The sequence below is a fragment of the Scaptodrosophila lebanonensis genome, unplaced genomic scaffold, assembly GCF_003285725.1.
Source record: "Scaptodrosophila lebanonensis strain 11010-0011.00,11010-0021.00 unplaced genomic scaffold, SlebRS2 tig00000126-arrow-arrow-pilon, whole genome shotgun sequence".
Lineage (NCBI taxonomy): Eukaryota > Metazoa > Arthropoda > Insecta > Diptera > Drosophilidae > Scaptodrosophila > Scaptodrosophila lebanonensis.
Window position 1 is genome coordinate 1,804,167 of NW_022060582.1, and position 23,102 is coordinate 1,827,268.

The 23,102-nt window shown below is 38.9% G+C and overlaps 2 protein-coding genes across 3 annotated transcripts in view; both read left to right on the top strand.

Moving 5' to 3' along the window:
- Positions 1-14,604, top strand: part of LOC115628780 — a 50,208-nt gene extending 35,604 nt beyond the window's left edge. Inside the window, 4 exon segments of the mRNA XM_030524993.1 lie at positions 13,568-13,708; positions 13,782-13,948; positions 14,005-14,449; positions 14,451-14,604. Coding sequence (XP_030380853.1) covers positions 13,568-13,708; positions 13,782-13,948; positions 14,005-14,449; positions 14,451-14,604 — 907 coding nt within the window.
- A 4,584-nt stretch (positions 14,605-19,188) lies between these two features.
- LOC115628777 (protein anoxia up-regulated) lies at positions 19,189-22,569 on the top strand. Of its 2 annotated transcripts, none has more exons than XM_030524988.1 (2): positions 19,189-19,398; positions 20,998-21,926. In XM_030524988.1, exons 1-2 carry the CDS (start codon positions 19,324-19,326, stop codon positions 21,409-21,411), a joined length of 489 nt encoding a protein of 162 aa, XP_030380848.1. In that variant the 5' UTR covers positions 19,189-19,323; the 3' UTR covers positions 21,412-21,926. The 2 variants fall into 2 exon arrangements, with proteins under 2 accessions (XP_030380848.1, XP_030380849.1); XM_030524989.1 differs by lacking the exon at positions 20,998-21,926 and adding an exon at positions 22,149-22,569 and having other exon boundaries at positions 19,200-19,398.
- The last annotated feature ends 533 nt before the right edge of the window (positions 22,570-23,102 follow it).

Genomic DNA, 23,102 nt, shown 5'->3' on the forward strand with positions numbered 1-23,102 from the left:
TACTTTTGGTCGGCAAAAACCCTCTAACTGAACCCTCCAAGAGGGTGCCGACTGGTAATGGCACTACAATGGTCCCGTACGTTGTCGGTTGACGGTGTCCAGCTGAGATCAGGGATCATGACCACACAACCTAACTCCTTAATAGTTTCGTCGGTAGGCAATGGTCCTTGATCATGGCTACGAGGTGGGGCTGGATCAAGGTGTTATGCGACCCGTGCCAAATATTAGCCTGGCTGGGGGCCCCCGTAAAAAAGCCCAGTCGCGTACGGAATATCCGGAGTACCTGGCGTCCCAAAGGATTAATTAACCCAGCCCGGGTACATGGATCGCTGCCCGGGTGGTCATCTATTTCTCCGCCACTCAACAACAACAACACCAAGGAACCCGACCAATCTGAAAGGTAGGAAGGAACTATAAGTTCCGGAATTATAGGAGCTACGGTAAAACCGAGCTCCGGAAAAGGAGTGGGAAAGCCTAGTAGGCCGCCTCCTTCTAACCCAGCCGCTCTACTAAAGGCCACCCCTAGCATTACGACTACCAGAAGGCATATTTCCACTGGAGGGTAAGCTAAGGATGTGCGATGGTCCACTGCAGAAATCTTTTTAACAGAGCTAATTGGGCGTCATACAAGAATAAATTAAATAGCTACAAGTTGGCCATCAGGAAAGCCAAGTGCTCCTCTTGGGCGAAATTCTGTAGCGGGTTAGAATCGGTATCTGATGTTTCTAGGCTGAGAAAGGTACTATCTAAAACTCCCTCAATGCCATCCCTCCTACAGGATGAGTATGGCAGTTGGACAGGCTCATGCAAGGAATCTTTAGATCTTTTAGATTGCAAACTTCTCCCCCCTTCCACATGGGGTACCAAGATAATTGGTTAACTACATAGTTACAGAGAAGCGTATCATCTGACCTATTAATACCTTCAAGCCCTATAAATCACCTGGTCCGGATGGTATCGTCCCGGCCCAACTTCAGCGCTCTCTGCAGCTCATTATGCCTTGGCTACAGCCGATGCTCAAGGGCACCCTGCTGGTCAACCATATTCCGACGGGCTGGAGAGAATTTAAAGTGGTGTTTATCCCAAGGCTGGGAAAGCATCAGCATGTTAAGCGAAAGGACTTTAGGTCCATTAGCTTGTCTTCTTTTCTGCTAAAAACTCTCGAGAGACTAGTGGAAGTATACCTCAGGCAGTCAATCCATCCGGCTTTACTGTCCCCCTCCCAACACGCTTACAGCAAAGGCAAGTCTACTGACATTGCCCTTCACTCACTGGTTTTGAAGATAGAAAATTCACATTCCGTCAAAGAGTACTCACTGGTAGCCATTCTAGATATAGAGGGCGCCTTCAATAACATACTGTCATCCGCTATTACCCGTTCACTGAAAGAACTTGGGGTGGAAGGACCTCTCGTCGACTTCATTAGCCAACTGCTCAACAGCAGGGCTGTGAATGCCGAGCTGCGCAGTCAGACCACACGCAAGTGCGCCAACAGGGGTACACCACAGGGCGGGGTGCTCTCCCCTCAATTCCGGACCTCCAACCACCCAAACTCATGGGGGTCAATCTCGAATTCAGCGGTAAGGCTAAATACCTGAGGTTCATCCTGGATAGGAAGATTTACTGGCAATCCAACATCAGTGAATGAGTAAAACAGGCCAGTAATGCACTATACTCGTCTAAGAAGGCTATCGGTACAACATGGGGTTTCTTACCCCGTGCTGTACACTGGATCTATCAGGCTATCATCAGACCAATCGCAATTTATGGGATTGTAGTGTGGTGGCCAGCGTTGGAAAAATCCTCTGATCTTGCAACGCCCTGCAAGGTGCAGAGATCAGCGGAGTTAAACATCAGCAGGGCGCTGCGGACAACTCCGACTGACGCCCTAAACATAATATTACAGTTTCTTCCCCTGGATATCATAGGGAAAGAAATGTCTACTAACACAGCGCTAAGGCTTAGAGAAACCCGGGTCTGGAAGGACTCAGCAAAGGTGCATGCCAGCATACTCCGCCGTATACTACTGATCACTGCAGCGTCTATCAGGCAGAGGTCACTGCGCTGATGGAGGCAGATCGTCACCTATCACCGCTCATAGTCGGTGGTAGAACACTATATTTCTACTGAGATAGCCTAGCAGTCCTTAAGGCACTTGACTCAAACATGGATAATTCCAGAACCATCACGAACTGCCGAAAATCTCTCAACGAGATTGCCCAGCACGTCAGTATAAATCTCATATGGGTATCGGAACATCGAGGCAACTGCATCGCAGAGCGAGGGATGAAACGACCGTACTTATCGATCCTGAAAAGGAGGGTATAAGGAGGCCTGAAAACTTGGAGGACTTCGAGTATAAAGTGGAGCACAGGAGTGGAGATCGTCTTAGGCACGTCGATTGTCTGACTCGCTACCCACAGCAAGTAATGATGGTCACGTCAAAAGTCTCAGCCCGTATAAAAGCAGCTCAACAAAAAGATTGTATGATCAAAGCTATTTTTGAGATTCTAAGCAGCCGCCCCTATGACAATTTTAAAATCAAAGGAGGATTGCTGTTTAAGTCGATAGAAGGAACTGATCTGCTGGTTATACCGAAGTCGATGGAGCGAGAAAAATTTGTCGACGCTCACAATGTTGGACACTGGGCTGTTCGAAAGGCAACGCACTTGATCAAGCAAAGCTATTGGATACCACATTTGGAAGGAAAAGTTGCTCATGCTATCGCCAATTGTATTAAATGTATTGTCCACAACAAACAGTTGGGTAAAAAGGAAGGCTTTCTCCATCCCGCCGAGAAAGGAGGAGAGCCATTGCACACATTGTATGTTGACCATCTCGGACCTATGGACGCCACAACGATGCAATATAAATGCATTTTTGCTATAGTCGATGCATTTACTACGTTCGTGTGGTTGTATCCGATAAAGACAACAAGCTGCGAAGAAGTCCTTAAAAAGCTCGACAGATGGTCGGAAATCTTCGGTAATCCCAGTCGCATCATCAGTGACCGAGGGTCTGCGTTTACATCTTCAGCTTTCGAGGAGTACATGAGCAAAAATGGTATCGAGTATGTTTGGAGCACCACCGGAGTGCCCAGAGGAAACGGAAAAGTAGAGCGCGTTAACCGGTCAATACTACAAATCATATCCAAGCTGTCATCAGAGAGTCCTGAAAAATGGTTTAAGTTTGTGGCTAGAGTACAGAAGGTCATAAACAGCACCATTCATGTATCAACGAAGAAGTCGCCATTCGAACTCATGTTTGGCGTAAAGATGAGAACTACGGCCGAAAATGAGGTGTTGCAACTGCTGGAAAAGGAGATATGCGACAACTTTGATGAAGAAAGGCAGAAAATAAGACAAGCAGCGAAGGAGGATATACAGAGAGCACAGGAAAGATACAAAAAGCAGTTCGATAAAAAGCGGAAGAATGCATATGGTTATAAATTGGGTGACCTAGTCGCAATCCGCCAAACACAATTCGTAGGTGGGAGAAAGCTAGCCAGCAGCTATCTGGGACCATATGAAATTACAAAAATAAACGTAACGGGCGATATGAAGTGCACAAGGCTGCAGACGTCGAGGGGCCGAACAGCACGGCACATAATATGCTGCTTTGGTGCTATATCGCAGATAACGAAGACTCGTGGTCATCGGAGGCCGATGACTAGTGCAGGCGGAACACCTAGAAGCAGCATCGCCATCAGTACTCGGTACTCATTTTGGTTTTAAGCAGTCAGTAGATATGTACTTAGTTGTCAGTAGTAAGTTGTCAGCCGCACTACAAACACAGTCGTCAGCCGTAAAGAAAGAAGCAAAAGTCAGCAGTCAAAAAAAGAAGCAGAGAGAAGCCGTCAGAGAAGCTGCATATGCTAATATTCGCCATCATCATTTTACTTTATATTCCTATTTTAAACTATATCATATATCTTGGTATCGTTATAAATAATAAACATTGTATGATACACAAGATCACATATATATATATATATATATGGAATGGAAAATCGGGATAACCTCCATAGGGGGGAAGTGAGGGGGAAAATCAAAAAAATAAAACAAACTCGTATAGAATACACACATAAGGCATCTTTGTGCAAAATTTGGTGTCTCTATCTCTTATAGTCTCTGAGATCTAGGTGATCATACGGACGGACGGACGGACGGACGGACAGACAGACAGACAGGGCTAAATCGACTCGTCTTGTCATGCTGATCAAGAATATATATACTTTGTGGGGTCTGCCACGCCTCCTTCTGCCTGTTACATTTTTCTGCTCGCGCAAACCTAACATATATAACATATAACCTAGTATAAAAAGTCCATTAAGTCAATAAGCGGATTAGAAGGCACTTCGACCACGATGATCGCCGAAGCACCCTTTCGCAGCTCCAGCTCTGATTGGTCTTTAGTCAGTTCCAGATGTGAATTTTGAGGCTAAAGGGAACGAATCAGTCAGTTCAGTTGTGGAACAACCACGTGAAGCTAAATCTGCTGAATTTTTTTTATAGGAACGTGACGCCAAACATTGGCAACGAAGGTATTTAAATGAGTGGGTACATTTGCATCCAATGTAATACCACTTCTGAGTCTGACTAGAACATGACTTGCTTCACTGGCATGTGCAGGAGCTGCCTGACTGATCGCTCAGATCATCCAAAGTTGCCGGTAGGCAAAGTGAAGGGGTCCCTCGTCGCGACGATCCAATCAAGATGTATGTATATAAGTACCCTTGTACTTATATGCACGAACGCACTGGCTTATGTTCACTGAAGAGCACCGAAACGAAATCAAAATAAACTGCACAAATCAACTTCCAATTTTCAAGTGCTTTATTGCTAGCCATGCAAGGCTTAGCATACGCATAACATAATGTGGACATTAACTTAACAGCGACCAAGAGACTAACATAAACAGCTGTTATTACAAATTAACATTTATGAGCGCTTACAACTAATTAGTTACAAACGGCTTAAGTCTACAATTCAATGATAATTCAAACAACTTATATCTACAATTCAGATTATTTCAACAAACTTAAATCTATACTTAAGTATAAAGGCATGAAATGCCCATACACTGACTTTTTCCCATAAAGTGGCCAATAATTGGGCTGCATTAGCCTCCAGGCGTGGAACCGATTTGGTTTCAATGGTGCAACTTTGGACTTAGCAGTCAACAAGTGCACTGTTACCTTCTTCACGAATTTGGAGACAGCACCCGTACGCTCTTGTTGAGGCATCAGCAAAACCATGCACTTGTCACTTTGCTGTTTTTGTAACACCAACGTAACGGGGTATGCGCAACGACTCCAAGTCAACAAATGAGTTCGTTGTACATTGTAAGTCCTTCAGAAAATGACTGGGTATTTGGTCGTCCCACGCAAATTTAAGTAGTCATGTTTTGCGTCATCACAAGGATTCCAAACAATGCCTAAATGACTTCAAAATCCTTACAGTTTGATGGCTATTTTGCAAGAACAAACCCAAATGGTTTTAAAACTGCATTAATTTCGCAATGTAACCGCTGAAATTATTCCACAGTATATGCGCCAGATAGCAGATCATCCACATAACAGTCAGAAGCTAATGATTTAGAAGCCAGTGGATGTGACTAAGCATTCAGCGCACTCAAATATTATAGGCATCGAATTGCCAAAAAGATGCAGAAGCGGTACCATAAGTGACCGTATTTAATCGGTATATTTAAAGTGGCTCTGTGGGGCTTTTTCTCCAAGTGATTAACTGAAAACTGCACTGTGATTATTCAACTTGAACCTGCAGGTACATTTTGGTAATGTCAGCCAACAGTGCAAATGGCCGAAGTCGGAACCTCAACAAAGTGGAGTATAAACATGGTTGGATGGTTGGACCAAACATAAGAATGTAAAGAATGTTTAAAGACTTCTGTGACCACGTCTTACTTGACGCGTCGAAAACTACTCGCAGCTTCGTTGAGGTCCTTTGTGGTCTTAGCACACAGTGTTATTGAATGAAATAGTGTGGCTCTCTCGGAATTATGCTGTCGGTAGCAGTCATATGACCTAACGAAATATATTCCAACATAAACTTGTTGTACATTACATATATTTGAACGTTAACCACAGCATTTTCTGGCTGGTACGACGACATAGCTCAATATTCCGAATTTAGAATCGAAATTAAAATTGGCAATGCGTGAAGCTATTGACGTTTGCACAACATATCTTACAGCAGATTTTGTGTGTGCCTATGTACAGACCTAATCGTTTGCAGACCGAGCTGCATCGATGGACATCGGACACAAGTACCAAATGCGAAAGACTAAAATATTAAAGTCAAATGAATATATAAATGGCAGACTGCTTTTGGCTCGCACTGAGGAAAGTTAAAAAAAAAGCGAACTGCAAAGCCTTATTTCAATTTTCTAAGTAAATTTATTACAGATCAATGCAATGCATTCAATTCTTTTGCTTGGTCTCATGGGCAAGTGGATCGAGAGAGAGAGAGAGAGCGATAGAGCAACATACATTGTAAATAGACAGCGCCTAACAATAGCATATGTACAGTCGACTCTCGTTTTAATGCACTTAGTAATTCAAACGAAAAAATCATTACTATATAACAAAAAAAACTTTTGTTGTACTTCCAACAACAACAATAACATTTATTTAGTTAAGTGCTTTGCATAACTGATGAGAAAAGTGTGACCACTATTAATTCGTACGCTGCGTAAAATATTTAATATTTGATAAAAAATATAAATTTTCCTTAATATTAATATTGGGTAACATCGCCTTTGGCCTCTACAACACATTTACAACGCTGTGGCATCGAATTTAGTAATTTTTGGCATTGTTCTCTTGAAATTGAGCTCCACATCTCTTGCAGTTTCGATTTTAAATCTGCAAGGGTTCTTTGAGCCTCATTTTTCAGGTTTCTTTTCATTATTCCCCATATATTTTCGATTGGGCTATTTGATGGCCAATCTAGGACCTCAATTTCATTATACTGCAGCCAATTTCTCGTTCGTTTGGCAGTGTGAGATGACGCTCCTTCCTGCTGAAATGTGTATTCACCACAGTCTGCTAGTTTTGGTATTGATGGAAGCAAACTTTCCTCTAATATTTAAACATATTTGTCAGCATTGATAATGCTCTCAATAAAATTCAGTTGTCCTACCCCTTGGCAGACATACTTGTACAACCCTACACCATTATGCTTAGTGGAAACTTGACTGTCCTTTTAAGACAGTCTTTGTGGTACGCTTCTGCATTTGTACGGATGATTCTTCTTCACGCATCACCGACACGCACATCAAATTTAGCTTCATCGCTAAATATGATGGTGTTCCATTGCCTTTGAGTCCAAGACATCCTTTCCCGAGACCATTGTAAACGCTTCTTCATTTGACGAAGCGAAAGCAATGGTTTTTCCTTGGCCTAAGAGTAATATAAGTTTTTGACTATGTAACATAGATAATCACTATATTTTGTAAAACTTATATGTATCCAATATCTCGCAACTGCAGGCGCGTTCACTCACGCTTAACACTTTTTCCGATTTTCGCAGACCACTCAGTTGCTACATTTCTCAAACATTGGCGCCGATCAGTCTTCACAATTGTGGCCAGGGCTCTTTTGTCACGAGCTGTTATGGTCGATGATCGGCATCTATTTGCAATATTACAAGTATTTTCAATATTTCCGTTTCTTTTGAACATTTTTTATAATTCCTTGAACCGACGACTTAGCCAGATTTAATTGCTTGGCTATTTCACCAAAAGTATTCCCAGACTTAAAATACTTGATGACGAAACTTCGTATTTCTGTGCATATTGGCTTACCACGTGCCATCGTTACAAAACTTTGATTAACTTTAAGTACACATTTTTTACATTCTGCATTATGTTACCATTTCTACATTATGACTAGATAGTGATTAGGTGATTTGCTTTTGTTTTTATGTACTTTCAATTCTAAGCTAAGCATATTCAGCGTACGAATTAATAGTGGTCACACTTTTCTCATCAGTTACGCAAAGCACTTAACTAAATAAATGTTATTGTTGTTGTTGTTGGAAGCACAACAAAAGTTTTTTTTCTAAAGTTAAGAGAATAAAATCATCTTTCAGAAAAGAATATGTTTGCATGTGCTCATTAGTATTGAAAATATCGTCTATTGAACATTGCATACGGGTAAAAAAGTATGCCGTGCGAATTAATAGTGGTCGGGGCTCGTAATCGGCATCCAACACTCGACAATTCAAAGTTGCACAGAGAGATGCAAAGATTGTATGTAAGTACATTTTGCGATAAGTTCAAACTTGTATCAACGTACAGGTGCTAGCCCCGCCCGTCGCGCAGCACTTCATACCACCAAGCAGACCCAAAAATCAACTTATGCGCATTTAACGGTCACCGCTCAAGATCCGTCCCAGTTTTTTTTAATGATTAAAAGTAACAATAATAGTAACATTTGACTGTTACTTTTGGTCGGCAAAAACCCTCTAACTGAACCCTCCAAGAGGGTGTCGACTGGTAATGGCACTACAATGGTCCCGTACGTTGTCGGTTGACGGTGTCCAGCTGAGATCAGGGATCATGACCACACAACCTAACTCCTTAATAGTTTCGTCGGTAGGCAATGGTCCTTGATCATGGCTACGAGGTGGGGCTGGATCAAGGTGTTATGCGACCCGTGCCAAATATTAGCCTGGCTGGGGGCCCCCGTAAAAAAGCCCAGTCGCGTACGGAATATCCGGAGTACCTGGCGTCCCAAAGGATTAATTAACCCAGCCCGGGTACATGGATCGCTGCCCGGGTGGTCATCTATTTCTCCGCCACTCAACAACAACAACACCAAGGAACCCGACCAATCTGAAAGGTAGGAAGGAACTATAAGTTCCGGAATTATAGGAGCTACGGTAAAACCGAGCTCCGGAAAAGGAGTGGGAAAGCCTAGTAGGCCGCCTCCTTCTAACCCAGCCGCTCTACTAAAGGCCACCCCTAGCATTACGACTACCAGAAGGCATATTTCCACTGGAGGGTAAGCTAAGGATGTGCGATGGTCCACTGCAGAAATCTTTTTAACAGAGCTAATTGGGCGTCATACAAGAATAAATTAAATAGCTACAAGTTGGCCATCAGGAAAGCCAAGTGCTCCTCTTGGGCGAAATTCTGTAGCGGGTTAGAATCGGTATCTGATGTTTCTAGGCTGAGAAAGGTACTATCTAAAACTCCCTCAATGGCATCCCTCCTACAGGATGAGTATGGCAGTTGGACAGGCTCATGCAAGGAATCTTTAGATCTTTTAGATTGCAAACTTCTCCCCCCTTCCACATGGGGTACCAAGATAATTGGTTAACTACATAGTTACAGAGAAGCGTATCATCTGACCTATTAATACCTTCAAGCCCTATAAATCACCTGGTCCGGATGGTATCGTCCCGGCCCAACTTCAGCGCTCTCTGCAGCTCATTATGCCTTGGCTACAGCCGATGCTCAAGGGCACCCTGCTGGTCAACCATATTCCGACGGGCTGGAGAGAATTTAAAGTGGTGTTTATCCCAAGGCTGGGAAAGCATCAGCATGTTAAGCGAAAGGACTTTAGGTCCATTAGCTTGTCTTCTTTTCTGCTAAAAACTCTCGAGAGACTAGTGGAAGTATACCTCAGGCAGTCAATCCATCCGGCTTTACTGTCCCCCTCCCAACACGCTTACAGCAAAGGCAAGTCTACTGACATTGCCCTTCACTCACTGGTTTTGAAGATAGAAAATTCACATTCCGTCAAAGAGTACTCACTGGTAGCCATTCTAGATATAGAGGGCGCCTTCAATAACATACTGTCATCCGCTATTACCCGTTCACTGAAAGAACTTGGGGTGGAAGGACCTCTCGTCGACTTCATTAGCCAACTGCTCAACAGCAGGGCTGTGAATGCCGAGCTGCGCAGTCAGACCACACGCAAGTGCGCCAACAGGGGTACACCACAGGGCGGGGTGCTCTCCCCTCAATTCCGGACCTCCAACCACCCAAACTCATGGGGGTCAATCTCGAATTCAGCGGTAAGGCTAAATACCTGAGGTTCATCCTGGATAGGAAGATTTACTGGCAATCCAACATCAGTGAATGAGTAAAACAGGCCAGTAATGCACTATACTCGTCTAAGAAGGCTATCGGTACAACATGGGGTTTCTTACCCCGTGCTGTACACTGGATCTATCAGGCTATCATCAGACCAATCGCAATTTATGGGATTGTAGTGTGGTGGCCAGCGTTGGAAAAATCCTCTGATCTTGCAACGCCCTGCAAGGTGCAGAGATCAGCGGAGTTAAACATCAGCAGGGCGCTGCGGACAACTCCGACTGACGCCCTAAACATAATATTACAGTTTCTTCCCCTGGATATCATAGGGAAAGAAATGTCTACTAACACAGCGCTAAGGCTTAGAGAAACCCGGGTCTGGAAGGACTCAGCAAAGGTGCATGCCAGCATACTCCGCCGTATGCTACTGATCACTGCAGCGTCTATCAGGCAGAGGTCACTGCGCTGATGGAGGCAGATCGTCACCTATCACCGCTCATAGTCGGTGGTAGAACACTATATTTCTACTGAGATAGCCTAGCAGTCCTTAAGGCACTTGACTCAAACATGGATAATTCCAGAACCATCACGAACTGCCGAAAATCTCTCAACGAGATTGCCCAGCACGTCAGTATAAATCTCATATGGGTATCGGAACATCGAGGCAACTGCATCGCAGAGCGAGGGATGAAACGACCGTACTTATCGATCCTGAAAAGGAGGGTATTGGTATGCCGTTGGAGTCCTTCCGGCTGATGACTAGAAACCGCGCGCTTTTATTAGCCCACTTTCTGGACACTGCTCGGTTGGTAGACATGCGGCTAGGCATGGCATCCCGCATAACGATTTTTGCAGAAGCTGCAGAGATGAGGAAGAGGAGGAGAGTGTGGAGCACCTCCACTGCCACTGTCCAGAGTTAAGCAGGCGCAGGTTCTCCACAATGGGACGACCGTTTCTAAATGGTCTTTCAGATCTGAATAAGATTGAACTTATTAGCACGGTAAGATTCATAAGAAGTACACGATGGTTGAATTAATGGATATATATAGATGTCCGTCTGTCCGTCCGTATGAACACCTGGATCCCAGAGACTATAAGAGATAGAGACCCCAAATTTTGAACAAAGATGCGTTATGTGAGTATTCTATACGAGTATAATCGCCTATATCTCGGAGACTATAAGACCTAGGAACACCAAATTTTAGTCCCAGGTGCCTTATGTGAATACGCAGAAAATGTATATTTTGGAATTTCCCTCCCTCCCCCCTCTACTCCGCAAATCGTAACTCCCGTAATTCTTGAAATTTCGAACTAAAATTTTGGAAATACCCCCAGTTGGTTATTATATGTCCGTATACCAAGTTTCACTGCAGCGCTGCTCAAGCGCTGCCCGCGGCTGTTGATGCTGGTGCTTTGGTTGACTGCGAAAATGCTTACACAGACACGAATAGATGCGCATAGGCATACATACACTCACACAGACGCAATTGCTATGTAAATGTGCAATTATAAACCCTTTACGTGAGTTCGAATACCGAGAGAGGTAAAATCGATCAAATTTTTTTTTTTTATTTTCTTAATTTTTTTTATTTTCTTTAATTACTTTAATTTCTTTAATTTAAGTCGGGACACCCGACTTTAGCTTTTTTACTTGTTTTCTTAAGACTATGTGAGTGTAAGTGACCATACAATGTTGTAGACCTTTTCTATCGAATCTGCCTGATCTACTACTTCTACTGTGTTTATGACGTTAGTTGGTAACTTGCTAACCTTGGACTCTTTTGATCCCATTTTAAGAGAAAAAATTGATGACAGGTATATTATATTTAAGTATTCATATATTTAAAAAAAATTAAATATAGTGTATTTTGTGGGTACGTAAAATTATGTGTGTGTATTGGGTGTATTTTGTACGTTATGCAAAGGCGTTTTCACGCCACTTGTGCTCCGTGCCGATGAATGTAGTATTATTGCTTTATATTTTTCTTATCTGCTGGATTTCCCTTTCCCGTTTCTCTATACCTTCCCACGCTGCGCTTGCTTTCGGCCAGGGCGGTGGTGGATCCGTATTAACATACTTTAGTAGCGTCGCCCTCGCTTTTTAGGTAGCTTTACAAACGGAATTTCGTGCGGGGGTTGCCTGTTTCAATATTCAGCGATCGTTAGTGGCCTCGGTGTGGCCTGTGTTAAGTGCCTCTTCTAAAAGCACCTCCTTTATTTGGCTATCCCTTCTGCCGATTTTAGGCATTAGGATCAATATTCCTTTGTGCCTTCAAATGTCAATTTAGTCAAGCTGGCAGGATTGTATCAGATGCCAATTTAGGAAAGCTGGTAGGATTGTATCAGATGCCAATTTAGAGGCGATTGGATAAGCTCAACTTGGAGCTTTGAACAGAATTGTTCTTTATTGACAAACATCGTGGGTATTTATACAATTTGAACTTCATTTCATTGACGTTGGCCAGGCACTGCAATCGGGCGAAGTAAATGTGCCGTTGAACAGAGTGTCAGGTGGCTCATACCACGAGTCTGCCCTTTATGCTTGTCATGCAGTTTTGCTGACCCATTTGATTTGTCAATGCAGCTACCGGTGCTTGTGTCATATGATCCCTTGTTTTTACTGTTGCCTTTGGTATACAGTGAAGTCTACGTGGGATGACAGTTGTGTTTCGCTACAGTAGGTAATGTAAATGTGGACAAAATAGCAACTTAATGTTCGACGCGACAACTTTTCAGCTTGACTACATAACAACTTTTTAAGCACGACGGTTTCAACTGCATCGACAGCACGACCAACTGTGTGTACAGCTTCTTATCGCCTGATTTCTGAGCCCTTGATAGGGTTGTCATATGACAGCATTACTATCGCTTCATACATTAATGTAATCTCCGCCCCAGCTCTACCTACAGCTGTTGTTGTTGCTGTTTTGGCTCAACTCTATACTGCTAAAGAAAACAATTTGACACTTTACACGTAGCAGACTTCTGGTTCTGCATTTTCTATCGTTAGCTAACTATATGACCGTTCGTGATGTAGTATTTCGCCACAACTTAACTGCAATTTGGAATTCATTTCGATTTTTATGCTCAAGCCCCACCGAATTTTCTCACCATCCATCAATCGAACCCTTCCTCTTTATTAAGCTTATATTTTCACCTAGTAACATCGACTGTGAGTGGAGGTATAACTTGCCGAAAAACAACCCCCACCAAGTAAGTGTTGCTGTACTTTTTATCAATTTTCAAATGAATCCTGGAATGCACGTAGCTGTGAGTTGGGCAAGAGTTGTAGAGCCGACAAAGAACATACTTGTATATTCCTGATCCACCTGACAAAACAGGTCGAGCATACTTAGGAGTAATAGGCAGATGCTTGCAGTAAATTATGTCTGCTAAGACGAAGACTTAATAGTTGTTGCATTAAACGTTGGTACGAAAAACCTTTATCATGCTTTTACCCGAACTTACTTCCTCTAATATTACAATATACTTATATTTATAGGACTAAGAATATTTGGAAACGTGTGAAGGATCTTCCGGTAGAAAACGAAAAGCGTCCACCTTGGCGTGCTGTCAGCGTTTCTACCCTTCCGAAGCCAGACAAGAGTGCATTATTGCGCGCAAAGCTCTTAGATGCGTCAAGGTTATATATTTATTCAACTAATGTTCTGAATCTATTTACATACGTTATTTGTCTATATTTCCTGCCAACTTAGGCGTATGAGAGCTGGAAAGATTAATACATCTGTCCAGACGGATTTGATGCCTACCAAAATTATGAAAGAGGTCAGCCTAGATACACAAAACGACTTGATTTTATATAGTGATGTTGCCATCTTAACAGATGGAAATTATACAATAAGAAAAGATGGATCCAATCAATGTAAATATGACTATAATCTTAAATAATTTATAATTCTATTCTCAGATTTTTTATAGATGTATTGACCTACTCCAAATCGCAAATGACTGATGATATGACTGTGCCTACAATGGATGTATCTACGCAAACTTTATTGCCAAAATATTTCAACGACAGTTTCATTTATGCATACTTATCAGACGCTGATGGAATTAATTCATTATTAGCTAAGCGCAGGTTTTACATTAATCATAATAATACAAAGAAATCATGGGCAGCGTTGTTAACACCAACTTTATCTTCCTGGCGTTTTAATGATGATTTAAATAAATTGAAATCAGCAAAAATTTGCTTGCCGTATATAAGTGACCATAACAAGCCGGTGAGCTTTATGCCGTTTCCAATTCGGCTTAGAAGCATGTCAGTGATCGGAAGCAGGGTTACAGATTGGAACGATTTTTTTCAGTGCATCGACGAATTAATTGAAGAATCAAATAATTTGGCTGATAAGCTTGAAAAAATAAGAGAACAAAAAGAGATAATTTGTAATACTTTAAAATATTAATTACGAGTGCACATACATAGGTAACTATATGTCTTCATCAAATTTTTGGTTGCCAATAATTGAGCAACAAGAGAAAAACTTGTATTTGATATTGAACAGCGGTAACTATTGAATATTAATTTCCACAAAAGAAGAGAGTCAGTTTGAGTAATTTGTTAGTAAAACTCAAATTTTCTGTTTTATTTTAAATACATGTAGATTATAAACTAAAAATGAACGCTACAGGGCACACTGGCCGAATTGGCAAAAGTTGTGGAATAAATAAAATGTTGATTGTAATAATGTCTATATAAAAATTGAAAACAATTTTAGGTTGACCCGACCATGCCCACTCTAATCTCCCATATTAACCATATTAAATTGCTTTGAATTTGATACTTATGTACACGTACTATATACATATATATTATTTAAAATTTATGAAATTTTTAAACATAAAATAACATTTAACTTAACATTCTTCAACCTCTATCTCAAATGAAGTGGAATATATGTATGCATAATCCGAATCCGAGTCTATATCAGATTCAATATTATTTTCATTTAATACTACATTTACTATAAGCGCTGACGACAGCTTCTTCTTGTTTTTCTTCAGATTTTCTTTTTATTTAAATGAAGGCGGGATATTAACGGATCCGAAAAATCAAAAAAAAAATTTTTTTTAAAATTAAATTATTAAAAAAAATGAATTAATTAATTAAATTAAATTAAATTAGAAGACATGTTTATGTTCAGTTTTAACAGCATACATTTACATCACGTACCTATGAGTGTTTATATGCGTGTATGTATGCAGCACAAAGTTGAACCAAAGTAGCAACAACAACAACAGCTGCGGGCAGCGCTGCCGACAGAGCATGAGCAGCGATTTTACTTATGGCTATAACTTTCTTCAGAATTGACCTATCATGATGAAATTTGGCACACGGACACGTTAGTACTAACTGGATGTACCTACCAAAATTGAGTTCAAAATTCCGGAATTACGGAAGTTATAAGAAAAAACACGAATTGCGGGGGACTGGAGGGGTGCATCAGAAAAAAAACACAAACTCGTCCTTGCTCGGACTTAGGAGAACCTGGATACCAAGTTTGGTTATTCTAGCTCTTATACTTTCTGAGATCCTTGCGTTCATACAGACGGACGGACTGATCAAGAATATATAGACTTTGTGGGGTCTGCCACGCCTCCTTCTGTGTGTTACATACATGCGCACAAAACTAGTATAGCCTTTCACCCTTTGGGTACAGGCTATAAAAATTATTTAAAAAATTTAATTAATTAATTAAATTAAATATAAAATATTCCATACATGCATACATACATTTACATCAGAATCGTGTCTATTCGTGTTGGTGTACTTGTACATATGTATGTATGTGTGCATTGGGCCTGGTTATATGGCTATAACTTTTTTTCTAATCACCCTATCATAATGAATAATGGTGTATGGATATATAATCACTAACTTGATGTGTCTACCAAATTTTAGTTCTAAATTTCCATAATTACGGGAGTTATAGAAAATCGTGAATAAAAATCGTCCTTTCTCGGGCTCAGGAGAATCTGTATACCAAGTTTGGTATACAGCTGGTAGCTCTTATACTTTCTGAGATCCTTGCGTTCATACAGACAGACGAACAGACGGACTTGGCTATATCGACTCGGCTTGTCATGCTGATCAAGAATATATATACTTTGTGGGGTCTGCCACACTTCCTTCTGTGTGTTCCATGTACACTAGCATAAAACTAATATACCCTTGTACCCTTTGGGTACAGGGTATAATAATCAAAACGAACAAAAAATAATTAAAATAATAATATCCAAAATAAATTTTACTCCTTAGTAACTCATAGCAAAAAGAAGGCTGTATGTGTGTGTTATTTATTTATTTATTGATGTCAACAAACATTGACTGTCGACATTGGAAATAGTACATAAAAATTAAACCAAGAAAAAACGCTACAGTCGAGCAAGCCCGACAGGAAAATAGCCTGTACTCTCCACAAAAAAGAAAATTTAAAAAAAATTAAATTATTTAAAAAAATGTAATTAATTTATTAAATTAATAAAGAAAATTTTTTTAATACATACATATAAGACATGTTTATGTACAGTTTTACATTTACATCACGTGTCTATGCGTGTTTATATGCGTGTATGTATGTAGCACAAAGTTGAACCAAAACAGCAACAATAACAGCTGCGGGCAGCGCTGTGGGCAGAGCATGGGCAGCGATTTTATTTATGGCTATAACTTTCTGCAGAATTGACCTATCATGATGAAACTTGGCATATGGACACATAAGCACTAACTGGAATAATAATAAGAAAGGGGTGTATCAGAATAAAAGAATAAACTTGACCTGCCTAGGGCTTAGGGAAACCTGGATACCAAGTTTGGTAATTCTAGCTCTTGTATCTTCTGAGATCCTTGCGCTCATACAGACGGACGGACGGACAGACGGACATGGCTATATCGACTCGGCTTGTCACCCTGACTTTGTGGGGTCTGCCACGCCTCCTTCTGTGTGTTACATACATTCGCAAAAAACTAGTATAGCCTTTCACCCTTTGGGTACAGGCTATATAAGAGAGTGTAAAATAAAGACGAAATCCTCTCAAGAATTGGGAGCATACCTAAGGGTTAGGTATCTCGCGAGCTGAAAGATACAACAGGCAGAAGGAGTGGTCTCGATCAGCATGACAAGACGAGTCCATCTATGTCTGTCTGTCCGTCTATCTGTCCGTATGAACACCTGGATGTCAGAGACTATAAGAGGTAGAGACACCAAACTTTGCACAGAGATGCCTTATGTGTGTACGCTGTGCAAGTTTGTTTTATTTTTTTGATTCCCCCCCCCCCCCCCCCCCCCCCACTCCCCTCTTATGGGCGTTGTCCCGATTTTCCATTCGTATAATCGCCTATATCTCGGAGACTATAAGACCTACGGACACCAAATTTTAGTCCGGGATGGCTTATGTGAATAAGCAGAAAATGTGTATTTTGGAATTTAAATATTTAAAATAAATTTGTAAGGAGTGGGTATAGAGTATTTAGGACTTGTAGTGGCTCGACCACAGAGTTCATTTCTTGCTCAAATATCCATTCTTGAAAATCTCGTTTTTTTTAAATTTTATTACACTGTCAGTGTCATGAAGCGTACGAATTTTATAAATATATTTATTTATCAATGTGTTGCTCAATGTCAGGATTTTTACATGGTTATTTTAAAAAGCAATGACTCGAGAATATAAGAGAAAAATCGTATTTTTATTTCTAACATTATACATTCCTACACGCGAAAAAATTACTGACAGTTTCATAACATAAAATATTTATATAGAATTCCTATGGAAAATTTTGATATAGTATTAATAGTTTCCTGATTTGACGTTTAATTAAGTATTAATTAATATCATTAAAAACACAAAATTTAGTAAATAATTATGACAGCTAATGAAGCTAGGTTTGTTATAAATCGGTTGTCGAATGAATAAGACACTAAGTTTGGTGTCATTAGCTGTTCATGTTCAAAAGCCGGGTGTTCACACAGTATAGGTACATGTATAAATGACCTATACTACAAGTATATTAATAATTTCTAAAGTGGGGAAGGTAATGTTTTTAAAGAATTTGAAACTGAAAATTAAAACAAGATAGAACGCTACAGTCGAGCAAGCCCGACAGTGAAACAACCTGTACTCATTCACGTAACAAATTAGTATTTTTTTTTATTTTAAAATTAAATTAAAAATAAATAATTCTTTTGTTAAATTTAAAAAATATATTTAATACATACATTCATAAGTGGAGACATATGTTTATGTTCCAACAGCATACATTTACATCATCATGTCTATTTATATGCGTGTTTGTATGCAGAGAAAGTTGAACCAAAGCAGCAACAAAAGCTGCGGGCAAAAGGTGGGCAGAGATTTTATTTATGGATATAACTTTCTTCAGAATTGACCAATCATGATGAAACTTACATACGGACATATAATCACTAACTGGATGTAATAACCAAATTTTAGTTCAAAATTCCAAAAATTACGGGAGTTATGGCAAAAATTCGAGTTGCGCGGGAGTGTGGGGAGAGGGGGTGTAATAAAAAAAAACACACTAATTCGTCCTTTCTCGGACTTAGGAGAATATAATTACCAAATTATTGTAGCTCTTATACTTTCGGAGATCCTTGCGTTCATACAGACGGACGGACATGGCTATATCGACTCATCATATGTCATCCTGATCAAGAAAATATACATATACCATATAAACTAGTATATCCTTTCACCCTTTGGGTACAGGGTATAAAACAGAACTGATCGCTTCTACGAATATTTATACAAGTATACATACGTATAATGGAAATTCGCCGCAGTGGATGGTCTGCAATAATCTGTACATATCACATTTTAAACGAACTGTACGTATAATACAAATGTTCTTACGGTATATATAAATGTATAATACAAACAATACTCAGTGCGTAAACCGAAGAATTTTAAAATTTTTGTAAACAGAAACAAAATGCTCTCAATAATGAGGTAACCACAATTTTGTTATTCCAAAAATAATTTTATTTTGAGAGAACGAGAAACTGTTGTTGTTATAACTGCAGAGAGCTGCTCCCATCACCAAAATTCTTAAAATTAAAAATTATAACATGCGGTTTCATGTCAATCCTTGGCAGAACAACTCGAGCAGGCGTCAAGTGAACTACCCCGACGATTGATTCGAATCGATAATTACGAAACAAGTGTTTATAATTTAAATTAATAAGTAATTTATATTTTGGAATACAAATTGAAAGAAAAATGGTTTACGAAAACGGATTTACAACCCGCAGATCTTACTCTTCGAGACCGGTCACCACATCGTATGCCGTGACGGTGAGTGAAAGTTTTTTTATAATAGGGTGTGTATGATATGTCGGAGTTGTCCTTTTATAACAAATTAAGATCCAAATAAATAAATAATAAAAGGATCAGTTTTAAAAGCTCTAAGTAATGTTCGATTTTCATATTATTCGGTTTCATATGAAATGTTTGACTTTACTTACTGTAATTCATAATTGTACTGCACATATTTTTATCTGATGATTTCTGCATAATAAAAGGATAAATTTTTATAAAACCTGAGATTTGAGAAATTGAAACACGTTTGAATTGAGGTATAGTAAAACATATGAATATCGTATCGCCAAGATACATACAATATATATGCTATATACTTTGTTCATATACTCGTATTTGTTTTCATATATGTACTTTGTTTTGTGATTTTTAGGAGATAGATATTTTTATTACCTATAACATATATGTGAAAACGAATATGTAGTCTATGTACGAGTATGTATTTATTAAGGCATTCAATATTATATTTAATAGTAATATGGTATGAAATGAAATTGTAAAAATTAGATTAGTAATAACTGCCTTTTGGTAACATATATCTGATCTATTATTTGATTCTTTTTAAAGAGTCACATAACTTATTGCTAAAGAATTGAAAAACAGATAATGATATACTATATAAGTTTATATATAACCCGCCTACAAACAATTTTCGAAAAGCACAAAACAGATGTAGCCACCTTCTTTTTTGTTGCTGTCGAGCTATGGGGCTTTGAAAGGAAGGGTTTTACTATGTGTATAATAACATATCAGTGAAGATGCAAAAATCATAATAATAATATACCATTTTTTATTTATTTTTTTTATTATACCTATTGAATTGATTTTTGAAAATCGTACGTTCTCTATTTGTGTAACATTAGCTGTGTCCACTCTTAGTCCATACAAACATACCCACTTGCACATATACATGTATAAATATATTTATATATAGATATGGCTAAAAATATATTTCTGATTTCCATAAGTGAGTTGAGTTGGGTGAGCCATAGCACCAACACAATAACAACTACTTGTACATAAGAAAACGATAATTCTCAAATAGGATTATAAATAACATGCAATATATGGCGAGATATCATGATATAATGTACAATTTTGTGTATATGAGTCATATACCTAACGTTAATATACATTTATTCTTAGTTTTATGTATTTGTTTGTGATTTGTATATAAGCAAATGCTGTTATTATATTTTAAGATCTTTTTGTGATTGGCTACTTATACATGATAAATTTGCTGTTGAGTGCCTAGCACTTGCCGTTTAACTTGTTTTGTGCAAAAACCCAACTAAATCCATATCTTCAAATAAATCTACATAAACGTGATAGTTTTGTTATACTTATGTACATATGTATGTATGAAGTTTGTCTAAAAAGTGTGACAACTATACGTAGAAGTCCTAATATCTAGAAATTGTGATCCCTAAATTTGGCAAGCTTCATATATGGCTTCTTACTAAACTAATTTTGCATTGGAAAGGGTAACCGTGCCGCCCTAAAGCTATAAATATAGTGCCAAATATTTCGAGAACTTGGAATTAGAAAATAAACACGTCCTATATGGCATTACAGAAAACAAATAGAACACCAATTGACTGGGAGAAAGTTCCTTTTGTACCTCGAGCCTCACTTGTCCCAAATCCGGTGACAGCTTTCGGAATTCAACGACGGGACCAGGATCAACGAAAACCATCTATACTAATTCCGGCTAATCAGGCTGCTATTAGGCCAAACAATAAAATTCTTCATCAGCCAATCGACCCCTACGTATCAACGCGAGATAAAAACCGTTCGCGCATTCGGGGCTTAATAAGAGAGCATATTGATACTCAGGAAATGGACGCAAATAGAGCAGCTCGCACTTCTCGCGTTAACATCGACGCATTTTTTTATTTACAGCGCGCAGCATTGAATAACCTTCCAGTGCAACGCGAAACTTATCGAAATGAAAGGTCTGGCGCTGTCGTTTCAAAATATTATTACTAAGTACTTACAAAAATATTTGAGGGTTTAACCATGAAACCGGCAATTCAAATCGAAATATAAACGACAATAATCTAGAGCTACTTAATTTTCATTAAAGTAATTTCCTATTGCTTATTACAGTTATATTACATTTTTTCTTATTTTTATTTACATAATTGTGAATTTTTTTTGAATTATATTTAAAGTTGAAGTTTTGAAATATATCTTGTATTGTTCTATTCGTCTTATACTCGTATTTAGAAAAAGAAACTTATGAATTATTTTAAGCTTCATTTACACGAACATGTTTCAATTTCCTTTCATTAGACTTAGAATTTCGTGAGCGAATACATGCTCAAATGTATTATGTATAAATAGTATATAGCAATATTATATAGCATGCCCAAACATTATTTCAATACAAATAACTTATTGACTATAATTACAAACAAAAAAACTAGACATTTAATATGAAGTAATAAAGCAGATAAAATTACATTTGGTGGTGAACCCAATTCGCAAATCGAAACATAAAACTGTGTATTTTTATGGTTGAGCACTTTTACTCAATTCGTGAAATTTATAGATTTTCAAAAAGGGAACATAGCTGTTTATAAGAAGTTTTGGTTAAATAATTAAAAGGCCTTGTAGGCCAAACCTTTAGAAATCGAGTTTTACATTTTCTATAATTTTTATTAATTAATATGTGACTCAATTATATAAATATTAAATATATGAATTAAAAACGGAAATTATAGACTCCGCGCTTAGACCTATGTACGGATAGACCTGGTTCACACCGCAGTCGTACATCGTCGGACTACTCGTACACTTCCAAATCAAGCGTTGAGAAGAGCAGCTATGATTCGAGTAACCCGTATGTAAGGCCAGAGCGTTCAACCTATTCATCGACAGTTGAGAAATCATCCCGCAGTGGTCCAGGTGGCTCATACAATTATAGCACAGAAAGGACAAGCACTTCTGGAGCGGGACCTGGAGGTTACAGCTACTCCTCAACTTCATCTGGTACATTGCCGGGTGGTACCAAATATCGCCATTTTTCATATCATGTTTAAACAATTGTCAGACCTTATAACAGCAACGTTGCAGATCCTTTTCAATATTCTTGTTAAATAATGTGTTTTCTTAATTTTATAAATGGTATTACTAAACTCTTCATCTAGATTTGTTTGCTTATAGGTAGTAGTTCCGAAAACTGTTAAAATAATCAAAATTCAGACGGTACAAGTTACAGAAATAACTAATAAAAGATCAAGATTTTTATTATATTAAATAGCTTTGCCTTTTATTTGCACCTCACATAGCTTTTGGAGGGCGCTTGATACGATATTCATATGGAACTATTGGTCATAAAATCAAAATAATATGGATACATTGAGTACGCTTTCCCCCTATATTTTTTAAAATTAAAAGGTACATGAAAATATTGAGTTTGTTCCAAGCGAAAAATATTGTAGACAAAAGGATGCGTGTCAGACCCCAAAAGTATATACTATACTATATTCTTGAACACCATGACAAGACGATCTCATTTTATTTTGTAGTGCACTTGTTTCCTCCTTCTCTAAATTACCATTAGTTAGTGATAATTAGTCCGTATGTCAAGTTTAATCATGATAGATCAATTTGAAATGAAGTTATAGCCATAAGTGCAATCTCTGCCCAAGCGCATAGACATGTATCCTATTGAA

Excerpts from the sequence above, each read along its gene's own strand:
- LOC115628777 (XM_030524988.1), top strand. The coding sequence starts at position 19,324 with ATGGTTTACGAAAACGGATTTACAACCCGCAGATCTTACTCTTCGAGA. Across the intron at positions 19,399-20,997 it reads CCACATCGTATGCCGTGACG|AAAACAAATAGAACACCAAT; the intron begins GTGAGTGAAAGT and ends ATGGCATTACAG.